The following is a 25,882-nucleotide window of genomic DNA, read 5'->3' on the forward strand; positions in this document are numbered from 1 at the left end:
CCACTGACTTGAAGTCCCTAAACGTGGTGTTGGAAGAAGTGTAGAATCAGCTCTCATGAGTCTGCATCCACCAACTCCAGGGCATCATAAATCTAGACCCAGGGTCCAACATCAGCGTGGGCACTTACTAATTGTGCGACCTTGGTCAACTCATTAATGTCTTTGACTCTCAGTTTTCTTACCTGCAAAAGGAAAAATATATATATAAACACAAGAAATGACACTTTTAATTATTAGAAGAGAAATGCAATGAAACCAGAAGTCTAAAGGCGGTCCACAGGGCAGCATTCCTCCCAGAGGCTTCAGGGAGCCATCTTTGCCCTGCCTTTTCCAGTTTCAAGAGCCTGCCTGCATTCCTACCTTCATATTCAAAGCCAGCAGGTAGCATCTTCTTGTCTCTCTGACCTATTGCCACCTTTTCATAAGGACCCTTGTGATTACATCAGACCCACCTGATAATCCAGGATAATCTCTACTTCTCACAATGTTTAATTTAATCACATCTGCAAGGTCCCTTTTGACTAGGTAGGTAACATAGGCTCAGGTTTCAATAATTAGGACATGGATATCTTTGGGAAGCCATTACTCAGCTGACCGCAGTGACCAAGGATGACGCTGTCTGTGTGTGTGTACGTATTTGTGTGTGTGTGTCTGTGTGTGTGTGTGTGTGTGTGTGTGTGTGTGTGTGTGTGTGTGTACCCTGGAAGAGGTGCAGAGAGATGGAATGGTACATGGAAGAGTCTTTTCAGTCAAAGCAGATGTTTTTGTTTGTTTGTTTGTGTTTGTTTTGTTTTGAAGTTTGAGCATATATATTTTTTAACTAAAGGGAGTCATCCAGTTGTGAGGGAGAAATAGATGATGCACAAATTTGGCAGGGAAAAACTGTAGGACCTTAAAGATTGGTTTTTGAAGGAAACAAAGATGCTTCATCATAAAAAGCAAGAACATGGTTGGCATCTGTACGTTGATGGCAGATTTGGGGAAGGGAAGATAACAGCCTTCCTTTCATATTCTATTTCTGAATGAAGTGCAGTCATCAGCTGTGAAGGTGTTAGATGTCGGTAGAATGTAGAAGGGTTGATTATCTGATTGTCATTGTCTTTGGGGAGGGCAGCCATTGCTACAAAGTGGTGGGAAGGACCAGTGGGGTGAGCAGGGGCAGTCAGGACCTTTGACATGGCTCTGTCATCTTGGACACCCTCTTAGCTATGTTCCCAGAGGCATATCTGTCAGTCTGGGCCTTTTGAGGACCAGGCGTGTCTCATAGAAATGTCTCATCTGTCACACTCTCTGCGCTGTCCTCTGCCAACACTGTTTCCCCTCAGCACTCAGCCTGTCTTCACCTCTGAAACTCTCACTGACTAGAGGGAAGGTCACAGCAACACAATGTGTCCACAGCATCTCTCCTTCAAGCCCGACTATAAAGGGGTGTCTACCACGGTCTTGGGTTTTGCCATTCTAAGCAAGATTGGACCCTATGTTCTGTGGGATGTCCCTCACTCACTCTTGAGGAAAATATTCAATTAATGTTAAGCTGGATATTCTTTGTGATTTGGGGTTCCATCTGCATTCTTATTCTCATTTTACTGAAAATGGATATTTTTCTCCTCTTTAAGTAAGATTTTGTTGTTTTCATTGAGTTTTAAGGGAGAGAAGTGGAGTGGAGTTAAAATTTCTTTATTTGGACTGATTTAACAGAAATTCCTGAGCATTTTTTCCATGGGTATGAGATTATAAATCTATTCAAATTTGTATATCTTCTGCTTATGCATTGGCCAATTCGATTGCATATTTTTTTTTTTTGCCAATAAAAACTTATATAGCATTTCCAACCACTAGGTAGGAAAAAAATAGAATATATAAAACTCAATTAATCCAGAAAAGTAGAAGAAATAACAACAACAATAAAAAAACCTAAGAACACAAAGTTGTGGCAAATTCAAAGTGTAAAAGAAGGTAGAAGAAATAAATCTAAATATATCAATAAAGCAACAACTCACAATCAAAATCTATTTAGATACTGACCCTAAACAGAAGTGTCATAGAACAGAATCATTGACAATAAAAACAGACAAAAAGTTATAATAAGAAATTGCTTGCAAAGAACCGCCACAAAAATATGAATGAGAGAAAGAGAAAAGAAGAAAGAAAAAAAGTAGGGGATAACTGTATTAATCTCAGGGAAAAAATAGAATTCAAAGCCTAAGGCATTAAAAAGGACAAAAGGAGGAAGTTTTTACTCACAACAGGAGACATACTACATCAAGAAATGACAATGGTGATAATTCTTTACGTACCGTACAACATATTGAATACAGATATGAGTCAACTCTTTGAAATATAAGAACTTAAACATACCAAAGTTAATAGGAAAAAACTATAAAATTTTAAAACTTTTTCTTCTCAGAAGTTGATAAATAAAGAAGACAAAAGTAAGAGCTTCTATAGAAAATTTGAAAATGCAATTACCTAATGGCCCCTATATGGGGCCAATTCATCCTAACTGCTGTATATCTTTTAAAATTTCATCAAAATCTCTGGCCCATTGATAATATCTTTTACGTGCTCTGCAGAAATACATGAGCAATTTAGTTTTCTTTCTTTCTGGTTATTTTATGGCAATTTTTGTATGGGAGACTGTATAAAGACATGATCCTAATTGTCTATCTTTAACTATTTTATGTTTTCCCTTAATGCAGCACCTCATTGGTGTAGTTCTCATTTTTGTTATGTTTTATATTATTATTTTCCTAATTTTGCTTTTATCAGTGCTTCCTTAGGATTCTTTCTGTTGTTGTTGTTTATCTTTTTGTTTATTTTGAGTTTCTACTTTTTTGAGTAGAATGCTTAGTTTATCAATTTCATTCTTTTTGTTTAACATTGTTAATTCTAAAGATTAGACGAATTTTCTTTCACTACATTTTTGTCTTCCTCGTGTATGTTTTGATATGTAGTATTGTGACTGCTAGTATTTTTTAAATATGCAAGTAGCATAATTAAAAGTTTCATTTCCATTTAGATTCAAGAACTATTTAGTAGTTGGGTTTCTTTTCACAAGTAGATGGCAGTGTTTCTATTTTGCTGTTGTTAATAATATATATTTCAGTGTATATGACCATGGAAGATAATTCAAATTATTTCTGTAATTTTTTTTTATTGTTCTTATTTCCTTGTGACTTTATATGTTATCAGATTTTGGAAAGGGTCCTGAATAAGTGTATTCTCTGTAGAGATTATACCATCATTAGTTATATTATTTATATCCTTATATTCTTATTAACTTCTCTATACCTCATAAGTCAGAGACTTAGAAAAAAGTATGCAAAAATTTAAAGAAAACTTTAATTACTACCAATTTCTACTTGTAATTTTAAGAGTTTATTATATTAGTTTGGGGGCTATATATTTTTGCATAAAATATTATGAGTATTTATACACAATGAATTTTCTTTCATTAAAAATGAAAATCTTTAGCCCTATTAATTATTTTTCTCTTGAATGTAGCTTTTTCTTTTTGTATTAAAGTTGTGACCCCAGGTTTTTTGTTTTGTTTTGTTTTGTTTTGTTTTATGGAATATTTATGCCCATTCTTTTTTTTTTTTTTTTTTAATTTCTTAATTGACTTATTTAGGAGATTTTTGGAGAAAATTTATACTTTAACTTTTTTTTTTTTTCTTTTAACTATTGAGCCAGCCTGAGAATCTTTGTCTTTTGACAAGAGAGTTTAACCCATTTATACTTAGTATCATAAATAATATTTTGGTTCTTACTCCTGTCATCATATTCTATGTTTTCTATTTTTCTTGCTTATCTGAGTATTTAATTTATTACTCAATGAGCTGATTCTGTTCTCTCCTTACTTCTCCCTAATTTATAAACCAAAACTCCTGATTTCAAGCTTTAAAATAAGAGAGCTGAACATATCTACATATCTTTACTTGATTATTATTGACAAAAATAAAGCCTTATCTACTGACACCTTCTATGAAGATAAAAAATTAGTACACTTTTACTTTCTTTTCTTTCCCTGATTTGTTGGCATTTTTCACTAAATTCATGAATTTAATATTGCTATAATGTTTGGATTATGAATCTTTTTTGATTACTATTTTGAACTTGTTGGGTTTTGCCTGTATATGAAGCTTTTTGTTTGATTTTACTCTATGCTTAAATGTTTGCAGAGCTCACCTGGTCCTCTTTTACCATGACTTTCCTATTGCATGTTACACTTTGATTCACCTTCTGGTGGCCTGGATAACATGCTTCAGGATTTTTCAAGAGCAGTATATAGGATTGTATATTTCTGTTGCCCTCTCAATTATCAGGAACCTTTCTAGGGTAGGTAATATTTGATTAGTACATTCCTCATCATATTTCTGTGAATATTTACCATTGATTTTAATACTTAATTTTGCACAGTCTGATTTGTCTTCTTTTTAGTTTTTTTTAAATAATTTTGTTTTATTTTTAAATAAATATTTGCAGAGTTATTTTTTTACCCCTGACATTAATAAGCATCTTTGGGGAATATCTAAAAGGTGGTGTTTCAATTTTCTCTGGGATTCAGTTATATATATAATTAACCCAGGAGTTTCTTGGGTTGATTTTTTTCTTTTAATGATGGTTCTTTTGCTTTTTTTTGGTGCCTTCCTTAAGGCCCCCATTATCTATATATTGAAAATCCAATGTGTGTTCCACATGGTTATGGCATCTTATAATTATTTTCATTTCTTCATCTTTTCCATTTAGCTTTAGGGAAAGCTTTAAAAGTCCCTTTTCTCATAGGATAGCTTTAGTTTTCTGCATTTTCAAATCTGTTTTATTTCTTCTGAAACTATATTAAGTTCCTTATTTTTAATGCTTCCAAATCTTCCATCTTAGTCATATTTTATTATAGAATAACAAAGGCCCTGCTTTTTTTGATTATTGTGAACTTAAAAGTTATTCTGTGTAAAACATACTTCAGTATTCTCTGGTAAATACTCTTCAAAGCTATATTATTCCTCTACCTCTTGAATGCTTTCCTAAGTTTTCTTCTTTTATTTTGTAGCTTTTATTTATAGGTGCTATTCTCCTTTGGTTTGTTTGTTTGTTTACTTTTTCCATTTAGATATCCTTAAACAATTGGTAGTCTTTCTTCCATTGGAATTTCCCCCCACATAGTATAGTGGGATCTCCAGGTCTCCATTTAGTTTTCACTTGCTGTTGTTAGAGTTCCACACCAAGAGTTCACCAGGGAGTTCCTTGTTCCATATTACTATATGGCATTACCATAACAGTGACACCACACCCCCAGGAGTGTGAGGGTATATGGACCTGTTGACATTCCCAGCAGGGGAGACCCATTGCTGCAAAGTGCCTTCTGTGAACTTGGTGAAGATGTTACCCGGGACTGGTTTTCTGTAGGTGGTTTTAGCTTTGGCCTGGGCTCATTCCAGAAGCAGACTGTGGCTATGTGAGACCTCCTGCCCCATGTCACCACCTCTGCTATGGAGAACAACGTCAGCATGAAGCCCTGACTTCTTAGAGCTTTCTGTGCAGTGTGGCCAGGCTTACCCTTGAGTCTCTAGCTTTAGCTGATTGCAGAGTGTGTGGTTTCCAAGCATTAAGAATGCTACAAGTGAGGGAACATCTGTGTGGTCCATGGTCTTTGCTCTTACGAATGTCAAGATAGCTCTAGGACTGACTACTATTTTCTTTCTATGATACCATGCTGAGGGTTGTCAGATTTAGCAAATAAAAGTACAAGATGCCAGTTACATTTGAATTTCAAAAAAAAACAACTACTTGGTATTTATTTTTTATTATAAGCATGCCATACAGAATATTTATGGTTTTTGGAAATTGAAATGTAACTGGACTCCTGTACTTTATCTGGCAGCCCTCACCATGCTCTAATTTCTGCATGAGGTGTTTGAGTCCCAGGCGATTTCTCAGAAATTCTTGTTGTCCGTGGCATGCAGGTAGTACCTAACTTTTAGCACGAATGCAGATTTTTTACCTATTACCATATTCCTTTAGGTGTTGCTTTGGGGTCCACTCGTGGAAAAATATAAATACAATCTTGTGCCCAAATTGCCATATTTCTTAAAAGTATTATTTAAGGAAAAATTATCTTTTCAAAAATGTTAAAATTAATAGAAAATCTCTCAAAGGCCACTGATTTGCTTAAAGATGTAAACATGTCACTTTCCTTCCAATAAATGTTTTCGGCCATGGCATCAAATTAGAATGTGATTTTTTCAAATGGGCAATTCACTGAGATTTACTGTTCATAGCTTCTCTGTTACTTGACATGTTGCTCATTTTAATGTGGAATAAAAATGGTGTTCTTACATTATAATAGCCACCCCTATGGGGATTAGAAGATAACGAGTTTTACTTTGTCCATTCTGTGCATTGTGGGACATAATTAGCATTATTTTTGCAGTTTTATATATACACATGTAAGGGAAAAGTAATCCTAGCCTTAGATCAACATGGAGAATTTTTAAGCAATAAACATTTGGGTCAGGTGCCAAGCAAAAAGACAAATAGGCCATTTGTGGAATGCAACTAAGAAGTTACTTCCCTTGGAATGATGTTCACAGTGACCCCTTTTTACCTGAATGTTTTCCCGAATAAAGTCAGAGGCCCCAATGCCATTGCCCTTGGAATGTGTAATTAGTCGCACAATTAAGTTTTGTGTCCTCAAGTAGAGGGGTCGGTTGTTCAACAGAGAAGTTCACAGAGCCTTGGTGTCTAGTATTAATGTTTAACCATCTATAATTTGGTTATTTGGCTTTGGAAATTTCTAGAATGAATGGCAAGCTGGTGCAATAGCAGCTCAAGGTAATTGTTCTGAGTAGTGCTAAGATGTATTTTTAACAGAGGACGCTGTGTAATTGATGTAGCTCTTTTAGGAATCTCATTGTGTAGAGAGGCTCCTATTTTCTTTAGTCCCATATCACTAAGATTACTTGGAGCTCTTAATGAGATAAAAGGATCTAGGATTCTGATTATAGTGATGACAGTGGAGAAGACAGCAGATAAAATCCTCCTGTGAAAATATAATCTGCTCTTTGTAACATAAAATGCAAAATCCATTTGTTGATTCATTCATTCGTTTGTTTATCAAATATTTATTGAGTACTTGATTTTGCCAGGCTCTCTCCTAAAGGCTATGAATAGAATAGAGAAAAAGGCCCATATGTTATCTTTGCTCACTTGAATAAAACCTACTAGAGCATATTATAGGAATGCAACTTGTAATTACTCGGAATGCATAAAGTTCTGTGATAGCGGAAGTACAGAGTGCCATGGAAGGACATGGATTGAGAAAATAACCTGAAATCATGCAGTCAGGGAAAATGTCCCCCAAAAACAATTTTTATGATGTAGCCACAGGGTTGACAAGAATGTGGCTGGGCACATGGGGAGGGGGAGGAACCCAGAGGAGGGATAAAGCATAGAGCTTCAACTCAGAGTACTAGCAGGAGATTCACTGCCTTTGCTTCCACTAAAACTCGCATGTGAAAATACAAGTTTAAAGAAAACATAAATCAGGAGTGATTTCCAGAAAGTGAAAAAAAAAGTAATTTTTTAAGAGATGAAGTTTCTTGTTATATCTACGATATTTTTGATTTTTGAAAAAGAAATCCATTTTTATTAGGTTGGACCCCATTAAATTGCTGTTTGGGTCAGGCCCAGCTGCTCACATATCAGCAGTTTCAAATGATTCAGCACAATACAAGCCTTAATTGCTTAAAGGGGCTGAGCCTTCCCTGTTTGGTAATGACATTGAACTGAGAGATTTCTCCATTTGAGGCTGTCTATAAGCTCAAGCTGAACACATGCGTCAAACTGGCTTCTTGTCTATGAGTTAAATCAAATGCACCTTGGCACCCTGCAGTGTCAGAACTGGACTGAGGTTTTGATCCTCTGTCAGCCCCTCATTCTACAGAATAACCCATGAGAAGCAAAGAAGGTCAATGACTTGCTTGTTGTCTTACAAACTATGTGTGGTAAAGCCAAGAGCAGAACCGCTGTCTGAGATGTTTGCTCACAGACAACTGCAGAGAGAGTCCAGACTCAGGTAGGCGTTGTCCTTCGGAAAATGTGCTCCCGTGGGCATTTGAAACAAGTTGACACAATGAATGTCAGGGCTTGAGTTGCTTTTATTGCAGGATAACCAAAGATAATTACATGGCTACTAATGAGAAGGGCTTCAGCGCAACTCCCGGAGCTCTGCCTAGAAAGTCCATCTTCCCAGAGTCAACAATTTCCATTTCTAAAACTCATGAAATTGGTTCTTTGGGTTATGTAATTTCTCTGTGTTTTTCTTACAGAATGTAAGGCAAACTGTAAAAAGAATATTTTGGATCTTTTTTCTCCTGAAGGAGGGATATGTTCAGTAAGGAAAATGGAAAATGGGTTTTTTTCATTGGCGATGTAGTTTTCATGAGATGTGGTTCTTAGGTTTTAGGGTCTAGTTTGTGCAAGGCACATGGGTCTTATGCCTTACACCAGTGGCCCCATCATGAAGTGGTCAGTCCATCTCATCTATGTCCATAGGGGTCCTCCCAGTATATCCTCCCAAAGTCCTTTCTCTATGTTTAACCCTGAGGAGAGTATATGTGTAAATCATGTCCAAGTGAATCATGATTGCCCATCTTAATTTATCTCTGCCCCTGCGTCCTTTACCATTTCCCATTGGACAGCATGTCCTTAAGTGTAGCATGTGTATATGGGTGGAACACTAAATAGTACTAGGTGGAACATGAACTTAGCATCAAAGTACATGTTGAGAAATTTAGTCCTGTTTCCAATCTCAGTCTGACTAGTTGAGTCAATGGGAGGGGCCCTCTCTGTGGGTGCCAGTGTATTCCTAGCAACTTTCTAATCCTTGCTAATCTCTCCTTCTAACAAAAGAAGAACAAGTCTCAGGCATAACCCCTTAAAGGCACCATTACCATGAGCTGAAATTCAAAAACATTTGTTTGAATTTTATATTTATTTGCATGATCACTTTCTACGTATAGCTTGTGATTCTGGTTTTCTACTTACATTAGTGGCATTCATTTCTTCTAATACAAATATATTTAATATTAAATGAGTTGGTTCAGATAAGAAATGTTGGATAAAGACTTCCATAATTGGCCTGAAGACACAGCAGTTAATTATAAAGAGGTACTCTGATGCCTGAATCATTTGTAACATGACCAAGAGTTTCTAACACCGAAACTCTGATTCCCTCCCAACAGTGACCGAAAGCCGAGGAATTCTGGAGAGCATCCAGAGATTTTCCCTGCTGCCCACCTACCTGCCTGTGACGTACCACATCAACAACGCAGATGTCTCCTTCTTCCTTAAGGAAGCCAACCAGGATATCATGAGGAACTCCAGCCTGCAGTCTCGGGTGGAATCATTTCTGATTTACAAGTCCAAGAGGCTGCCTGTTCTAAATGCTAGCTACGGGCCTTTTTCCATTGAGCAAGTGGTGCCCCAGGATTTAATGCTACCTTCCAACCCTTTTGGATTCACCAACAAGTTTTCTCTTAACTGGAAACTAAAAGCCTACATCCTGCGGGATAAAATCTACCTAAGCTGGCCCAAAGTGCAGATTCTGTTCCACATTGTGGGCAGAGACTGGGATGACCACAGCACCAGAGAGAAGCTGCCCTGCCTGAGGGTCTTTGCCTTCCGTGAGACCAGAGAGGTGAGGGGCAGCTGCCGGCTGAAGGGGGACCTTGGGCTGTGTGTGGCAGAGCTGGAGCTCCTGTCCAGCTGGTTCAGCCCCCCCACGGTGGTTGCGGGGAGGAAGAAGTCAGTGGAGCAGCCGGAGGGCAGTCCTGTGGAGCTGTACTACACAGTGCATCCAGGGGACGAACGAGGGGACTGTGTCAAGGAAGACTCACAGAAAAGCAATGGCATGAGGACAGGCCACAATGACGTTGATGAGGCTGGGCCCCCCTTGCAGAGAATTGGGAGTATCTTTCTTTACCAGACCCACAGTAGACCTTCCTTGAGAGCACTGCACTTAGACAACAACGTGGCCGTCCACTACCTACCAAAGACGGTTCGACAAGGAGACATGCTCACTTTCCCTGTTTCCATCTCTAAAAATTCCACAGAAGATCACTTCACACTGAGGTAAGTCTATTCAGAACGTCTATCTGTACCAGATGGAAGATTGGGTGGTGCTTTGGAGAAGCCCACTGTTTGATCAGAAGAGCTGTGTTATCGCTCTCCGAAGCAGAGCTGGCCTTCCCATTTGTACAAACTCCATTTTCACTGAAAAGGACAGAAACCAGTTTGATCTTTGCAGGTTGGTGATTTGGTTATGAAAAAATGCTTATTCCAGGCTGCCACAGAGCAGCCAGGGGGCTGCTGATTTTATGCCTTTTCTTCAGCTTAGGGTATTATCAGCAAGTTTTAGGGATGCTAAAGTTATCCACAGGAACCATTTCAGAATTGGATAGTTAAATGCCTGGCAGTTGAAACGAGACCACAAATGAGATTGCAACAGTTGTCAGAAAGGATAGAGAATACAGTTTTGCCAACTCAAAATCTATTCCAAATATGTATTTTCTAAGTATAATATGGTACCAGCCGCAAAGTTATCTTTTTGTTTCTGCCTGGAAATAGAACTTAGTGTTCAAAAAAATAAACGAGCATAATGTGTGAAGAATATACAGTAGAGTTTGTTGAGTCTCTTATATAAGAATATACCAAAGACATGATATTTAAAACAAGTACTGTGTACTTTAGAAAAAATATGGACGAGTTTTCTCTTTGGAATATAATGTATGAGAGAAGCTACTTCCCTTGGCTTGACTGTATTTTTATTATATAGTTTGTGTTTTGTTTTAAACACAGACACATTTGATTATAACAGCTGTTTAGTATAAGTGTAATTAGTGACTAAAAATGTCCTAACATTGCTACATAAGTGAACACCTTGATCTGAAGTACAATGTAACCAAACTTGTGCTATGGCTCTGAAAATAGTAGTGCTGCTGTATGTAATACATATTTTACATGGGGCTTTTAAAAGTTTGCACAGTAATGTCCAGTTCTCTCATCTCCTTCCATCTGGGCTTTATAGCTGCTTTTTCTTTTTTTGTTTATTTTCTTCCTCTTTGTATTTTTAAGGGCAAGTTTAACAAAACAAATCAATGTTTTGATTCTGTCATGCACATTCAAGTTGTACTGATTGTGATCTAGTATTAGGAATTCCTTTTTGATTTTAACTATAGAAACAGAAACTAATGGACAGCATTAATCTAATGATTGAACTTGGCTAAATCCTGGAATGTAAAAACCTTTGGCTTGGGTCAATGTGCGTTTGGGGATTAGCCACTGGGATTGAGTGCATATAAACCCATCTGCAGGGCTGAACCTTCATTAATGTTTCCTCCCATCCGTCTTTGGAAATCAGACCTAGATTCAGCTGGCCATAGGTCCTCTGTATTGTCTGCTAGCTTTGCTTTTTCAGGTTCAGTTTCAAGCCTTCTATAGTATTCTTTATGGAGATGACTGCTTATATAGAAAGATATTTGGCTGATGGAAACTAAAGGTTTTGAATAAGGGGAGCTGGTCTTTTATACTGTTTCATACTCTCTGCCATCCTTTAGGTTTGCCAACTACTTACTTCTGATATACTCAATTCAGGGTTAAAAAAACCAAAACTCCTGAAACTTTGACTACCAGGAAATGAAGTTCATATTCAATTTTTTTTGGAAGCAGTTGTATGTGTGGTATCAAATTCCACAATAGGGCTCGTATCCCATAACTGTCTATTGCACACTAACTATGTCCATTGTAGTCTGAGCACAGCTTTTTCTTTGGCAATCTGTGACAGAACCAGGAGAAATTCACTGTGCTGGTCTGCACATTCTAAGAGATCCAAACCTTTTCAAATTCAGAAGCAAACACACTGGAAGAATTTAGATTTGGTGGCTCGAGTTATAAATCAAAGTTTGAAAAATTTTGGATGTACAGCAAAAGTATATATTTTCAGAGTCCATCAATTAGAAAATGGTAAAAAAAAAAAAAATCAGTTGCTCACATAAAACAATAATGAAGTAAATAGCCCATGACTGTATGTGCAGCTTGGTCGATGCACAATATCTGTTCCTGTAAGAGCTTGCCTTAGTAGTATGCTTGCTGCATACTTAAAATTGTCTAATTACAAATGACTTCTCTGTTTATGAAAACAGCTGGAGGTAAGCTTTACCTGACAATACTAGTAGCCTTTAGTATGAATTCTCATAATTAGAAAATAATAGAACTGGATATCTTTTTGTTTGTTTAGTTGGTTTTTGGCAATTGGCCAGTAAGGGGATCTGAACCCTTGATCATGCTCAGCACCATGCTCTAAGCAAGTGAGCTAACTGGCCAGCCCAAAACTGTATATGTTTTTAAGTGAAGTTGATTTGACAGTAATTTAGCATAGCTCCAAAATAATTAGAATGAGTTCTAATCTGCTCTGTCTGGCCATCTGCTATAAATAACCCTGAAGGATCTGGCCAAATATCCTTGAGTGCTTTTCTCTGAAACTGTGACTTGTTTCTAGACTCTATATTGACAGTGCTAACATGGTACAGAGGCAGTCTCATCTTTATAGGTCAGTTGCCAGTAGGATGTCCATCGCCACTGAAGGTTGGCCAGGGTGGAGGAGGGGCCAGATTAACCTCCCCCATCAGGAGGAGGCCCATCTGCAATTCAAAATCGTGGGCCGATGCTGCAGCTGCCCTCTGAATTCTTTGCTGGTAGCGGCTGAACATCCGCGACACACCTCCCTGGTTGTTTGTGTGCCTGTGATCTCAGGGTGACACCGCAGCTAATGCACAGGAGGTTGGCTTCTGTTCTGGGAACCGAGTTTTGCTGTACCAATTATAAGTAACAGCAGTCTTTACAAAACAGCTGTGTGCGTGTGCACGTGCATGCGGATATGTGAGTGTGTGTGAGTGAATATCTGTGTGTGTGCGCACGCGTGTGTGCATGTTCGTGTGTGTGTTACCGTTTGAGAACAAGAAAACCTGGATGGGACTGTTTGTCATCTTACAAATTCCACACTCTCCTGCCACTGTGTCTTCCAAAGCCGACATCGCAGAAGAAGAAAAGCAAAACACTTTTCATTCCTTAGACATCTATGGATCCCTTTTAATTTCCGAGAACGTTTTCCTTCAAGGGGACAACTGAAGCATCCCACAGCACTTGCGCCCTTTCTTCCGTGTTCTTTCCACCACCCATTCTGCCATCCTATTTTCCTCCCCCACAGAGAGCGAAGTTCAGAAGCATCCCAGCCTCTAATTACAGGATAGCAGGTCTGGAGAAAGATAAGGACTTGGGCTCTTTTTTTCACATCCTCACCAGCTTTTCTTTCATTCCTTTTTCCATGGGGAGTCAATTTCAAAGGAGTTCTGGCCCTCAGATCTGAATGGGAGGCTGGAGCCAAATAGTTGCATAGCGTTAGCTTGGTTATTTAACGGCCCAGAAAAATCAGGTGGGAGGGAGGCCTAGACTGTGGAACAATTCTCAGATGAGAAGGGGCTTTTCTTAAATCAGGGGCTTTCTTAAATTTGTTGATTAGATGAATGGATGAATGAATGAATTGTTGATTATCGATGAATAGGTATACTTTGCTGAGGTCTCTGCAGTTTTAAAAGCTATATGCTCAAGAATTTGTGAAGCGCCATGTCCCTAGCTAGCACTGTAATCAGATTTAAGACCAGTTCTGAATAAGATATTATTACCAAGGAGATCTTCTTGCAGATATGAGACTGATAAAGGAAAGAGCAATAGAGGAAAATAAGAATGTTTGACAAGGGGAAGATGTGAGTCTGAAATTGATAAGGCTCAAAGGATATTCTTTGGTGATTTGGAAAGCCCACTTTGCAAAAGATTTCGAGCTTGTTAGGAAATAATATGGTGGTTTGGGATTAACCCTGAGCTTAATTTACTTGAGTGACATAGCCCTTTAACCTACCATTGGCCCAGAATAGGATCTCTTCTTATTCCACTTCAGGTAAAATATGCCTTGGTATATCCAAAAATATTCTAACCTGCCGGCCATAAATCCCACTTTGGCTAATTTAAGATAAATGAATGAATGAATGAATGAATGAATGGGTTTATTGAATGGATATCACGGGTCTCAAGAATTAATAAGAGTCAGGGGACCGGGCTTGGCCAGTTCTGCCAACGCCCATCACAATGCATTTCCATGACCATTCCTCCTATTCTTGCTACACTCATGCATGATGTGAAGACCCTCAAGAAACTCCCACTGGCGGTCATATCTACTAGCTGGCTGTGCCGAGAGTAGGAGAGGGACCCGATGTGGTTTCCTTGAAGAGAGATGGGTTCCTAAAATTACCTTTCACTGAGAACACATCTTGTGGGACAAGATATTGTCCTCTTGTAAACACAAGGGTATCGTCATAAAGAGGGTGCATATTGGTATCATCACATCCCACAGAAGTCCAGTGACATCTGGTCTGTGCTTGGGGTTGTGCCTCCCTTTGCCATCGAGTGGGGGTTAACAGAGTTATCTCAGGTGGAGAGTAGAGTGAGAGGCAGAGAGAGAAAGGAGGTGTTCTTGTTTTTTCAACAAACTTTTCTATTTTGGAATAGATTTAGATTTACAAAAAAAGGTATGAAGTCAGTGCAGAGTGTTCTTATATGCCCCACAGCTAGTTTCCCCTATTCTTTATATCTTACATTAGTATGGTTACCTTTGCACTTATATGGAAGCATTATTATTAACTAAGGTCCATACCATATTCAAATTTCCTTAGTTTTTACCTAATACTCTGCTGTTCCAGGACCCCATCCAGGATGCTGAATTTTGCTTACTCAGCAATTCCCCTTAAGTTCCTCTTGCTCTGACCATTTCTTAGACTCTCTTTGTTTTTCTTTTTTGTGACCAGGAAAGGGATCGTAACCCTTGGCTTGGTGTCGCCCGCACTGCGCTCAGCCAGTGAGCACACCAGCCATCCCTATATAGGATCCGAACCTGCGGAAGGAGCACCACTGTGCTCCCACAGCCGCACTCTCCCGAGTGAGCCACGGGGTCAGCCCAGACTCTTTGTTTTTGATGGCCGTGACGGTTTTGAGACTTACTGGTCAGACCTTTTGTAGAATATTCCTCAATTGGGATGTGTCTGATGTGTTTCTCATTATTAGACTGAGATGATGGGTTTGGGGGAGGAAAACCACAGAGATAAAGTGCCATTCTCATCCCATCATGTGAAGGGTACATACTATCAACAGAATTCACCATGGCTGATGTTGACCTTGATGACCTGCTGAGGTCGTGTCTATCAGGTTTCTCGGCTGTGAAGTTACTTTTTCCCGCTCCCCATAGGGTATTCTTTGGAAGAAAGTGCTTATGCACAGCTCACAGTTATGGAGAGGAGAATTATACTTTACCTCCTGGAGGGTAATATATCTACATAAATTATTTGGAATTCTGCAGGTGACATTTGTTTATTCTCCCTCATTTATTTATTCAATAATGTACTTAATTCAGTTAGGGTACCTGGATATTTATTTCATATTTTGGGTTATAACCCAATATTGTTTTATTTTGTTGCTCAAATTTTTTCACTTTGGCCATTCACAGATCTTTCATTTGGCTCCAGTAAAACGTGGAATAGATGTGGTGGGTTTTTTTCTGTGTATCCTGATCTTAGTGAGAAAGCATCTCATTTCTCACCAGTAAGTGTAATGCTACCTATGGGCTTTTTGTTTATATTCTTTAAGACCATAAAGTTCTCCATTCCCAGTTAGCTAGAAGTTCTTTTTAAATAATAAATTGCTGTTGAATTTTGTCAATTTTTTTTTCTGTCCCAATTAACGTGAACATATAATTTTTCACTTTTAGCCTGTTGACGTGTAAATTACCTTGGTTAATTTTTGAATGTTAAACCAGCTTTGTATAACTGATATACATTCCACTTGTTTGTGATGTATAATTCTTTTCTTATATTGTCAGATTCAACTTGCTAGTACTTTGTTGAGGGTTTTTACTTATACCGATGTTAATGAGAGATATTAGTCTGTATTTTTTTTGCCTTTTTTTTTCTTGTAATGTCTTTGTATGATTTTGGAGTTATGGTTAGAAAAATCTTCACCTGTGCTTCTATGTTCTGGAAGAGAGTGCATAGAAATGATATTATTTCTTCCTTCAATTTTAGTTAGATTTCACCAGTGATGCAATCTGGGTCTGGTCTTCTTATTTCCAGGAGGCTATTAATTGTTTATTCAATTTCTTTAATAGATAGAGGTATTCATGTTACTTATTTTATCAATTTCCTCGATTATTTTCAAAGAAACAGGTTTTGATTTTGTTGATTTTTCTCTATTGTTTTTCCATTTTTAATTTCATTGATTTCTTCTCTAATTTGTATTATTTCTTTTCTTCTGCTTGTTTTAGGTATATTTGCTTTTCTCTGTCTACTTTTCTAAGGTGAAAATTATCAATTTCAGATTAGGTTTCCATTTTAGATTTTTCTTCTTTCCTAATATAAGCATTTAAAGCTGTAAATATTCTTCTAAGCACTGCTTTACCGCACCCTTATTTGAGCCTGAGAAGAGAGTATATTCTGTTTCTGTTGGATGGAGTATTCCATAAACGTCAATTAGATCAAAGTTGTTTGACAGTACTATTCATTTTATCTATATCTTACTAATTTTCTACATGCTTGGTATATCAATTACTAACAGAGAGGTGCTGAACTTTCCAACTGTAGTAGAAGATTTGTTTATTTCTCCTTTCAGTGTTATCAGTGACTGCCTAATATATTTTTGATTTGCATTTGTTAGTGCATACACATTTAGGATTACTATGTCTTCTTGGGTAATTAATCGTTTTGTCATTACATAATGCCTCCTCTTTACCTCTGACAATTTTCTTGGTTCTAAAATCTGCTCTGTGTGAAGTTAACATAAGTACTTAAGCTTTCTTTTGATTATTGTTAGCATGGTATATCTTTCTTCATTCCTTTACATTTAGCCCATAAGTGTCTTTACATTTAAAGTGGGTTTTTGGTAAACATTATATAGTTAAATCTCGTTTGTTAATCCACTATGACAATCTCTTTTTTTATTAGCATATTCATTATTATAAATAATGATTTTTTTATGCCCTTTACCTGACCTGTCCCTCTCTAAACCCCCTTCCTCCCTCTGCCCATCTCTAGTAACTTTAGGTTTGTTCTCTCCTCTTGAAAGGTCAATGAATTGTTATGGTCCTTCCTTCCTTCCTTCCTTCCTTCCTTCCTTCCTTCCTTCCTTCCTTCCTTCCTTCCTTCCTTCCTTCCTTCCTTCCTTCCTTCCTTCCTTCCTTCCTTCCTTCCGTAGCACCCAGTTATAAATGAGAACATGCAGTATTTCTCTTTCCTAGTCTGGCTTATTTCACTTAACACAATTTTCTCCAGACTTATCCATGTTGTTGAAAATGGCAGAATTGCATTCTTTTTTATGGCTGAGTAGTACTCCCTTGTGTATATATACCACATTTTCCTTATCCGGTCATCTGTCGCAGGACACTTAGGTTAGTCCCATATTTTGGCTATTGTAAATAGAGCTGCAGTGAACGTGGGAGTGCAGGTGTCCCTTCAATGTGATGATTTCCATTCCTTTGGATATATACCCGGTAGTGGGATTGCTGGATCGTGTTCTATCTTTTTTAATTGGTGTATTTAGTCTGTGTACTCCTAAAGAATTATTGATATAGTTTGATTAATATTGACTGTGTTTTTAACTGTTTTCTAGTAATTGCATTTGGTTTTTGTTTCCCATCCCTACCCCTTTTTCTACCTTTTCTGGTTTCAATATTTTATATGACTTCATTTTCTCTCCTCTCTTAGTGTACCAATTATACTTAAAAATTTGTTGTTTCTTTAAAATGTTCAATATATATGTTCAACTAATTCAAGTCCAATTGTACATAACAGTATAGTGCTTCACATGTAGTACGAGTAACTTAAGACAAGGTTTTCCCAATTACTCCTTCCTGTCCCTTCTGTCATTGCTGTAATTCATTGTAACTATCATCGCTTTAAAGGACAGTATCATTTGATCAATTAAGATAAAGAAAAACAAAATAACTTATTTTACCTTTATTTATTCCTTCTCTGGTTGTACCTATTTCTCTAGATATGGGGGTGGCACTTTGTCCTGCAATCTCAGTTTTCCAATGAGTCCAAGCAAATATATGGCAATATGGCAATTCAATTTGCCCAGATTTTTCTTGTAAGGATAAGAGTGATGATTTCCAAGCTCTGCACATGTCAGAGCTGAAATCATAAGTCCCAGGAGTGTGTATCTTAAGACCTTTTTGGTTAGAAGTCACAGAAACACAATTTTAGCACTTTAAGTGAGTATGAGAATTTATTATACAGGTATGCCTCATGAAACCCTAGGACAGCAATGATCCAGTCCTAGAACACAGAACTTAATCAGCTCAGGAGAAACTTATCCAAGGCCCTACATTAACAGTACAAGAAACAGGTGGAAGTAAAGTTCAGGTGTGAGAGTCGTGCTGCAGATGACTGGAAGCATCTATGTTTTGTGAACATGCGCACAGCACTTACTGATTGAGTTCACTTAGAGAGGTAGAGGGGAAATTGGGGGGGCAGTGGAATCTGCATTTTCTTCTGAGAACTTCTATTGAGTGTTAAATAATGTCCAGATTTTTTTGGTGCCCCACCTTGCTCAGTTATAAGGATATATTTTCTCTACATGTAATCAAGAGTCAAGGCGTGGTTCAGAAGGAGGGGCTGCTGAGTAAAAGCCATGGGATAGAGATATGTAGGTGCTGCCCCATTCGCTGTCTTGCTAAGAGGTTACTCTGTGACCTTAGAGAGGTCAGCTCACCCTGAGTCTTGGTTTAACTCTGTGAACAGGCATGGCTGGAGTGAACTGAGTTTCTCAGCTTCACACTATTGATATTGATCAGTTAATATTTTGTAGGGAAGAGTAGTCTGTGCCTTGCAGGAAGTTTAGCAGCATCTCTGCGCTCTACCTACTAGATGCCTGTAAACCTCCCCCACCACCACCAGCTGGGACAAACAAAAATGTGTCTAGATATTGCCAAATGCACCCCAGGGTACAAAATCACCTCTGATTAAAAACTATTGGGCTAAATTATGGTTGACCAAGAAAATATTCATGGAGTGAACTCACCTCTCCCACAGAGGGTGGTTCTCAGTTTAGATTTAAGATAACATGGTATAGCCCAATCTTTCTTGAAAATCCATTCCTTTGCATCTACCATCCCTGTTTACTCTAGAATGTATGCTTCATGAGGCGGAAACTTTGGTCCATTTGTTGCTGTCTCCTTGGTGTCTAGTACAACAACTGGCACACCATTGTCATTCACATAACAACGTCACTGTCTCCATAAACCCACCCACCTATTTTCTGTTTGCATTGGGTCAGACAGCAGATTCTTTGGTCTGCAGATTCTTTGGTCAGACTCTACATTATGTAGTTGCCCCCTCTTTCAAGGCCAATGTATGGAAAATAACCCAGAGTCAAATACAACCAAGTTAAGGTACTTGCACTGTAAGTGGAGCTCAGGAACTGAGATGCTCTGAGCAGGTTTTCATTAGAACTATGTGGCCCAACATTGGTCTAGGGTGAGGTTCTTGGGTCAGTATTTGTAATAAGCTCTTCAAGTGACCCTAATGTATAGCTGCAGTTGAGAACCTCACTTTCATTTCTACCCTCTCGTTATTTTGCCGATAGACTTATTGAGTAGAACAGTAAAATAGAAATGTAAATTAACTATTTAAACTGCTCTGTCTCTATTCTGTATAATTGATTCATATATGCCAATGCATGTAAGTGTGTATTAGTCTGTTTCCTGTGAATAAGATAATACCTGAAATGGGGTAATGTATAAAGAAACAGAATTTATTTCCTATAGTTTTAGAGGCTGGGAAGTTAAAGGTTCATGGAGTACATTTGGTGAGGGCCTTCCTCCTGGTAGAGACACTCTACAGGGTCACATGGTTACACAGGTCATTACATCGTGAGGATAGCATGAACTCTTTCATATTCTCCTTATAAAGCCATCAGTTCACACCTGTGGTAAGTCATTAATGCATTAACCCATTAATAGAATAATTCATTCATGAAGGTTTTATGACCTAATCACCTCCTAAAGGCCCCACCTTTCAGCACTGCCACATTAGGGATCAGTCTCCTTCATGAGCTTTGGAGGGGACAAATATTCAACCCATATCAATGTGGAAACTCCACTGTACAGCAATACATGCAGTCTTTCTGCACACAGTTACTGGGACTTCGCTTTTCAAGATTTTAATCCATGCTGGGTTTCCACTCAAAAATCCCTCTCCCAGCTGATAGCTGTAGCTCCTTTTGAGCTATATCCATGGTTTTGGTCAAGGCTTATGACAATTCACACATTTATGTATAAGCAAACTGCTCTGCTTCTCTTAGGAAAAGGGGAAGAAAGAAGGACATAATCAGCAGTGAGCACCTACTGTTTTCTTGGATTTGTGCTGGGCATGATGCATGGGGTTTCATTTGAATCTCCCTAAAATATTCTAGCAGGCAGCTCTTTGTTAATATGCAACAGACATTGATGCTGACCAATTGGAAGGCTATTAGGAGTTCTAGAAACCAGGGGAAGGACTGGAAAGAAGATGTAGAACTTGCAGGACCCAAAGCTGCTCTGGAGAGCTGGGAAGTTTCAACTGCAGAAACAGTTTTGCAACAGCAAGAGCCTGAGTCCACAAGTTTCTGTCACAGCAACAGCTTTTCCATTGAATATTCCTTCTGCTCTTTGCCACAAGTTCAGACTTCAGAGTCCTAGGAAAGAATGCCATTTGTCCAAGCATAAGTCACACTTCCATCCCCTGCTTGATCCAGAGCAATGAAACAAAAATCTGACCCCTCAGTAACCTAGTTGGATAAATCCCCCCAAGATCAATCCCACTGGGGGACAACTAATACCCCCCTCAAATACTTCAGGGTGCTTTTGGGAAGAGGGAATAGGAGCTGTGTAACCAAAATATGACAAATGTCTACTGCAAACTCCTTGAAGGAATTATTACCCACCTTGTGGGAATGAGAAAATTGACATTAATTTGCCCCCCAAAAAAGCAGATCTGGAACTTGCACCTGCATGAGTTTGACTGTGCATCTTCCTTTCTATGTGTTGTGTAATATCACCTGAGAATCCCCCAAGACCCCACTGTTCTCGTGTTGTCTATGCTGCTGCAAGTTCAGAAGAGACAGGCACTATCACTGTTGTGCTGTCATTGAGCCTTCTGGGACTCTGTGGAATACCAAAGATAGTTTTTAGGACACTCCCAGCAAGGAATTTAAGATAAACACATTTGAAAGGAGCAATTTTCCCCTTCTGCCTCGAAGCATATAACCTCCAAGAAAACAGAAAGGAGGTCAGAGAGAGTAAAATTCGTGTACTTGTTTGATTGAAAAACAGAAGAACACACAAAAGCATAGAGAAGTATTTCATTCACAGTCTTTCATTCTTCTGGTGGTTGAGACAGATTGGTTAATGGGGACCTATGGGAAGTAGAATTTCAACACTCTTCTTCACATATTTATATGATGCAGTATCCAGGAAATGTAGGAAGAGAAAAAGGTATGAATAGACGTGAACAGAAATGGCAGTTCCCCCCTTCATCACGGCTTTATGAGGTTCCCTCAGTGGATGGTTGTGGGGAATTTGGTTGTGGCAGGAGTTAAGGCTATCTATGAACCCAGGTAACTGTTGCTACCTGTGGGGTTCAGTCCACCAATTTTTATGAAAGAGAATGTTTGGCATGGTTAGCATTTTTTGTTTAAATATTATTATTGTTGTTGTTGTTGTTATTATATTATCCTAGGGACATACGAATAGATAGGTTTCTTTTGCAACTACTCTTCTTTGTGATCTTCTTTGCTAAGCCAACTTCCAATCATTGACATTTACACTCTGTAACCTTGGGTTGACCTTCATCTGTGTGTGAGTACCTCATTGTAGTACCACCCTGCACTGTAGGTCTACTTGATGGTCTGTTTTTCAACAAGACTGAAAGCACCTGTGGGAAAAGGCCTGAGGTTCATTTTCGTATCACCTCTACATCTTACTGAACAATGTTAGGGCTAATATGAATTTTGGTCTGAAAATTTGGGTGAGCAAGGATAGATAAGCATTTGGTAAGAAAACTTAGTCTCATTTATTTCAGATTTTAACTCCTTCCCTCCCCAGGTGCATTGCTACATTCTGGGGTGGTAGGGGGTGGGAAGTGTGGAGGATTCTAATTCCAAGGCAAGAAGGAAGTGGGGATGGGTTTTGGTCCCAAACCTCATCTGTCCCCATAGGTATCTATGGAGATGTCCAGCAAAGCTGTTGAGAGAATGTCTTAATATTCTTCTTCTCAGCACATTCAGATTTAATTTCTCTCTGTACCACTTCTTGGTCACTCTTAGGAACACAGGGATAATGTGCTGGGTCTGGGAATCTCTTGCGAGATGGCTGAATGCAATAATCATGATAGCCAACACTTCCTGAATGTCTCTGCCAAGCACTATTCTAAGTACTTATTTTTTTTAAATTTAATCCTCAGAACAATCCTATGATGTAGGTACTATTGTTGCCTACATTTTTCAGAAGAGAAAACTGAAATACAAAGAAGTTAAACAAATGCCCAGAGGTCCTATAGCTTGTAACAGAATCTAATTTAAGGTGAAAACCTACCCTTTCTAAAAGATAGCTCCAGGGCATAGATGTTGGAAAATTCCTCTTCATAAATGCAAGATAGGGAAGCAGGCACATATACTCCAAAATTCCATTTTTAAAAGAAGCACTGCAAAGATTAAGCTAACTAAAATATTTTCCTTATTTAACATACATTTGTTGAGGATTAAGCTTGGTGCTGGGGATATAGCAGTGACTAAAATGCACTGGCACAGCTGTTTACCAAGCATCGATGCTCTGAGAATGAGCATGTGGTGTTTGTGTTGGAAGATGAGCTGCCAACTTTGAGAGTAGATCAGGTGGACTTGTATCCACTATTACCAAAATATGTAAGTCCCACCTGCCACTGCAAATTAAAGAACTCTAAGGGGTATTAAATGAATTGTAGTGGCCTTTCCAGGCACTTTACACACTAGTAATTATCACAAGAAATGGCGTTTTCAAATATCAAGGTCCAGGTTTCCCTATTGGGAACCACAGGGAGTTTATGAGAAAGAGCACAGAGCATGGAGTCAGGAACCCTGGGCACCTGCCCTGGTGCTGTTGTGAGTTGTGCACCCTCAGGAAGGTCATCAAAACTCACCGAGCCTCATTTTCTGGACTCTTACCTTATCCAACTGTCCTGGGGTGTAAACAAAGAGCAAGGTGCAACTTGAGCACACCATGCAGCACGACATCCAGGATTAAGTAAACCATAAATTCAATCACCCAAAAAATGTATTGGGGATCAGTTGAAATGCAAACAGATTACATAAGGTCATTTTGAACTAAGCAGTGTTAGCTCATTCCTTAAGTGGGTGGAGGTTGACACAAGTAACGGGTTATCTATACAGAATAGAGAAAAGAAGGAACATGTTCAAAGTTGCTTAAAAGGCATTTTTCTTGGTTACTTTGGGAAGCCTCTGACTCAGGAGATTATAGTGTGAGATGGTAGAGTGAAGCCCAGTGTCCACTTTCCCCCATGCCCCCCAAATCTGAAGGTATGGAAAGTATATTGATTTAGAAAGAAACTGGAAAACACACACACACACACACACACACACACACACACACACACACACACACACACACACACACCAGAATCAACAAAGACTGTGGGAGGGGTCAGCTAAAGAGTGAGACAAATGTTTCCAAAAGTCAGCTCAGTGCATCTAATCATAGCTGCGATTCCCCTCTTTCTCAAAGCCTCGTGCAAGAAGGGATGAGTGTATGGTGGATTGAAAATAGCTACATATTCTTTGACACTCTTCTCATTGAGATACGGAGTCTCATCCCCCTTCCTGAATTCAGAATGGCCTTAGTGGTTCACGTGCTTACCCAACAGAATGTAGCAGAAGTGATCCTCTGAAACACCTGAGGCCAGATCATCAGAAGCTTTGACAATCTGCCAGCGTCTCCAGGATCACTCAGTATTAGAGCTCTTGAGCCTTCACATAAGAAATCCAGCTGCTCTTCTGGGAGACCACATGAGGGACTCTGAGACTACCATGAGGAGGCAGAAAAAGAGCTCCATCTTCCAGCCTTTCTGCTCAAGGCACCAGACACATGAGTGTAGCTGTCTTCGTCCTCTCGACCAGACCAGCCAACAGCTCAATACTACCAGGTGACCTCAGCCCATTCCATGTGGAGAAGAACCTCCCCACTGAGCCCTGCCCATATTTCTAGTACACAAATTATGATGGATAATAAAACAGTGGCATTTTAAGCCACCAAATGTTGTGGTTGTTTGTGAAGGTAACTGGAGTAGTAAGTAAACAGTGGTCATGAAAAGTGTCACTAACAAACCCCACTTGCAAGAGGGCAGATGACAGTAGGTGCACTAGCTCTTGGTCTGTTTGCTCTTTAATCTATTTCCTATCCATTCCCTGCTATGCTGTCCTTCTCAGTGGGTATACCTCTGCAATCTGCATTTTATAGATTCCCTACCTCACCCATCTGGCTTCTGACTGGGTTTGGCCAGTGGGAGCCACTGGCAGTACACTTGTGGGCAGGAAGATGAGAGGAGTCATGGTAGTTCTCTTCTGTCTTGCTCTGTGGTCCTACTCATGCCAAACAACTCCCCCATCTGTGAGTCCAGCTCTCACCAGGCAGCACTGCTATGGCTCCAGTTCCTGCAGGGAGCCCTTGCATTGGCTTCTTATAACACCACCTACCTGCTTTGTTCTCTGACCCTAGGAAGAGAGGCTTCCTGCATTTGCTAATATATGAGTTGCATCGACATCCTCCAGTTGCTCTTTCAGCAATTTCAGCACATGTGTAAGTAGAGCCCCATACTAAAGAGCTTCTGGTCAGTTGTCCGGTATGGATTCTGTTCCCTGATTTGGCCCTGAGGGTGTAGCAGTTTAAAGAGATATCTCCTTTCAGATCAACTCCGTGTTGTTCCAGAGGTAGAGACTATCCCTGGTGCTTGTCATTTTTCCAACCCAGCTGAGAGCCAAGGCAGAAGGACCACAGCAGCCAGAAATGAATATAACCGAACAAGGGACAATAAATAAGATTAAAATTTTGGAAAGACCCAGAGGCAATGGAAAAAGAACACAGAGAGTTCAAGGTGATGCTGTTTTTCCCTCACTCTGTGAACTCATAATGCAAAGGTGAAAAATAAATTTTTGTATTTCTTTTCCCATTTATCATTTTGGGCAGGTGAAGGATTGATGATGATAAAAGAGACCATCCAAGAATGTCTCTGTATATCCCAGCAGGGCTCCAAGAGGCAGGGATAAACTGGAGTGATCATCTGAGGCCCATGGTCATCCAAGCAGGGGGAAGAAATATAACACTAGCCTTTTGTTCTTCTTGCCATTTCCCCTCTTAGCAAATGTGCACACACAGAGTGAGTGAACTAAGGCACAGAATATTTGGAAACACTGCAGAAAACAAAGACAGTACCTAGTTTCAGTCAAAGCCCTGAGTGAATTCTCTCCCTTCTCAATCACAGACTGTTGAAAACTCAAGTGTCGATCCATATTTTGTAAGGTAGAACATGGTCAAGTAAAGTCCATCCACATTATGCCCACACACATTGAAAGTCTCGTTGAGTTGACCAAGTTGAGCATGAATTCGGAGAAACAAAAATTGCTGTCTATCCATGTAAATATATTTCAGAAAGGAAGGAAAGAAGGAAAGAAAGAAGATAAAAAAGGAAGCAAGTAAGAA

The 25,882-nt window shown here is 39.0% G+C and overlaps 1 protein-coding gene across 1 annotated transcript in view; it reads left to right on the plus strand.

Annotated features, from left to right (window-relative positions):
- Positions 1-25,882, plus strand: part of TMEM132D (transmembrane protein 132D) — a 706,973-nt gene that overhangs the window by 167,357 nt on the left and 513,734 nt on the right. Inside the window, exon 2 of the mRNA XM_063088166.1 lies at positions 9,243-10,131. Within this exon, the coding sequence (XP_062944236.1) occupies positions 9,243-10,131 (889 nt within the window). The remainder of the gene's footprint in view (positions 1-9,242; positions 10,132-25,882) is intronic.

The sequence above is a fragment of the Cynocephalus volans genome, chromosome 2 (genome assembly GCF_027409185.1).
Source record: "Cynocephalus volans isolate mCynVol1 chromosome 2, mCynVol1.pri, whole genome shotgun sequence".
Classification (NCBI taxonomy): domain Eukaryota; kingdom Metazoa; phylum Chordata; class Mammalia; order Dermoptera; family Cynocephalidae; genus Cynocephalus; species Cynocephalus volans.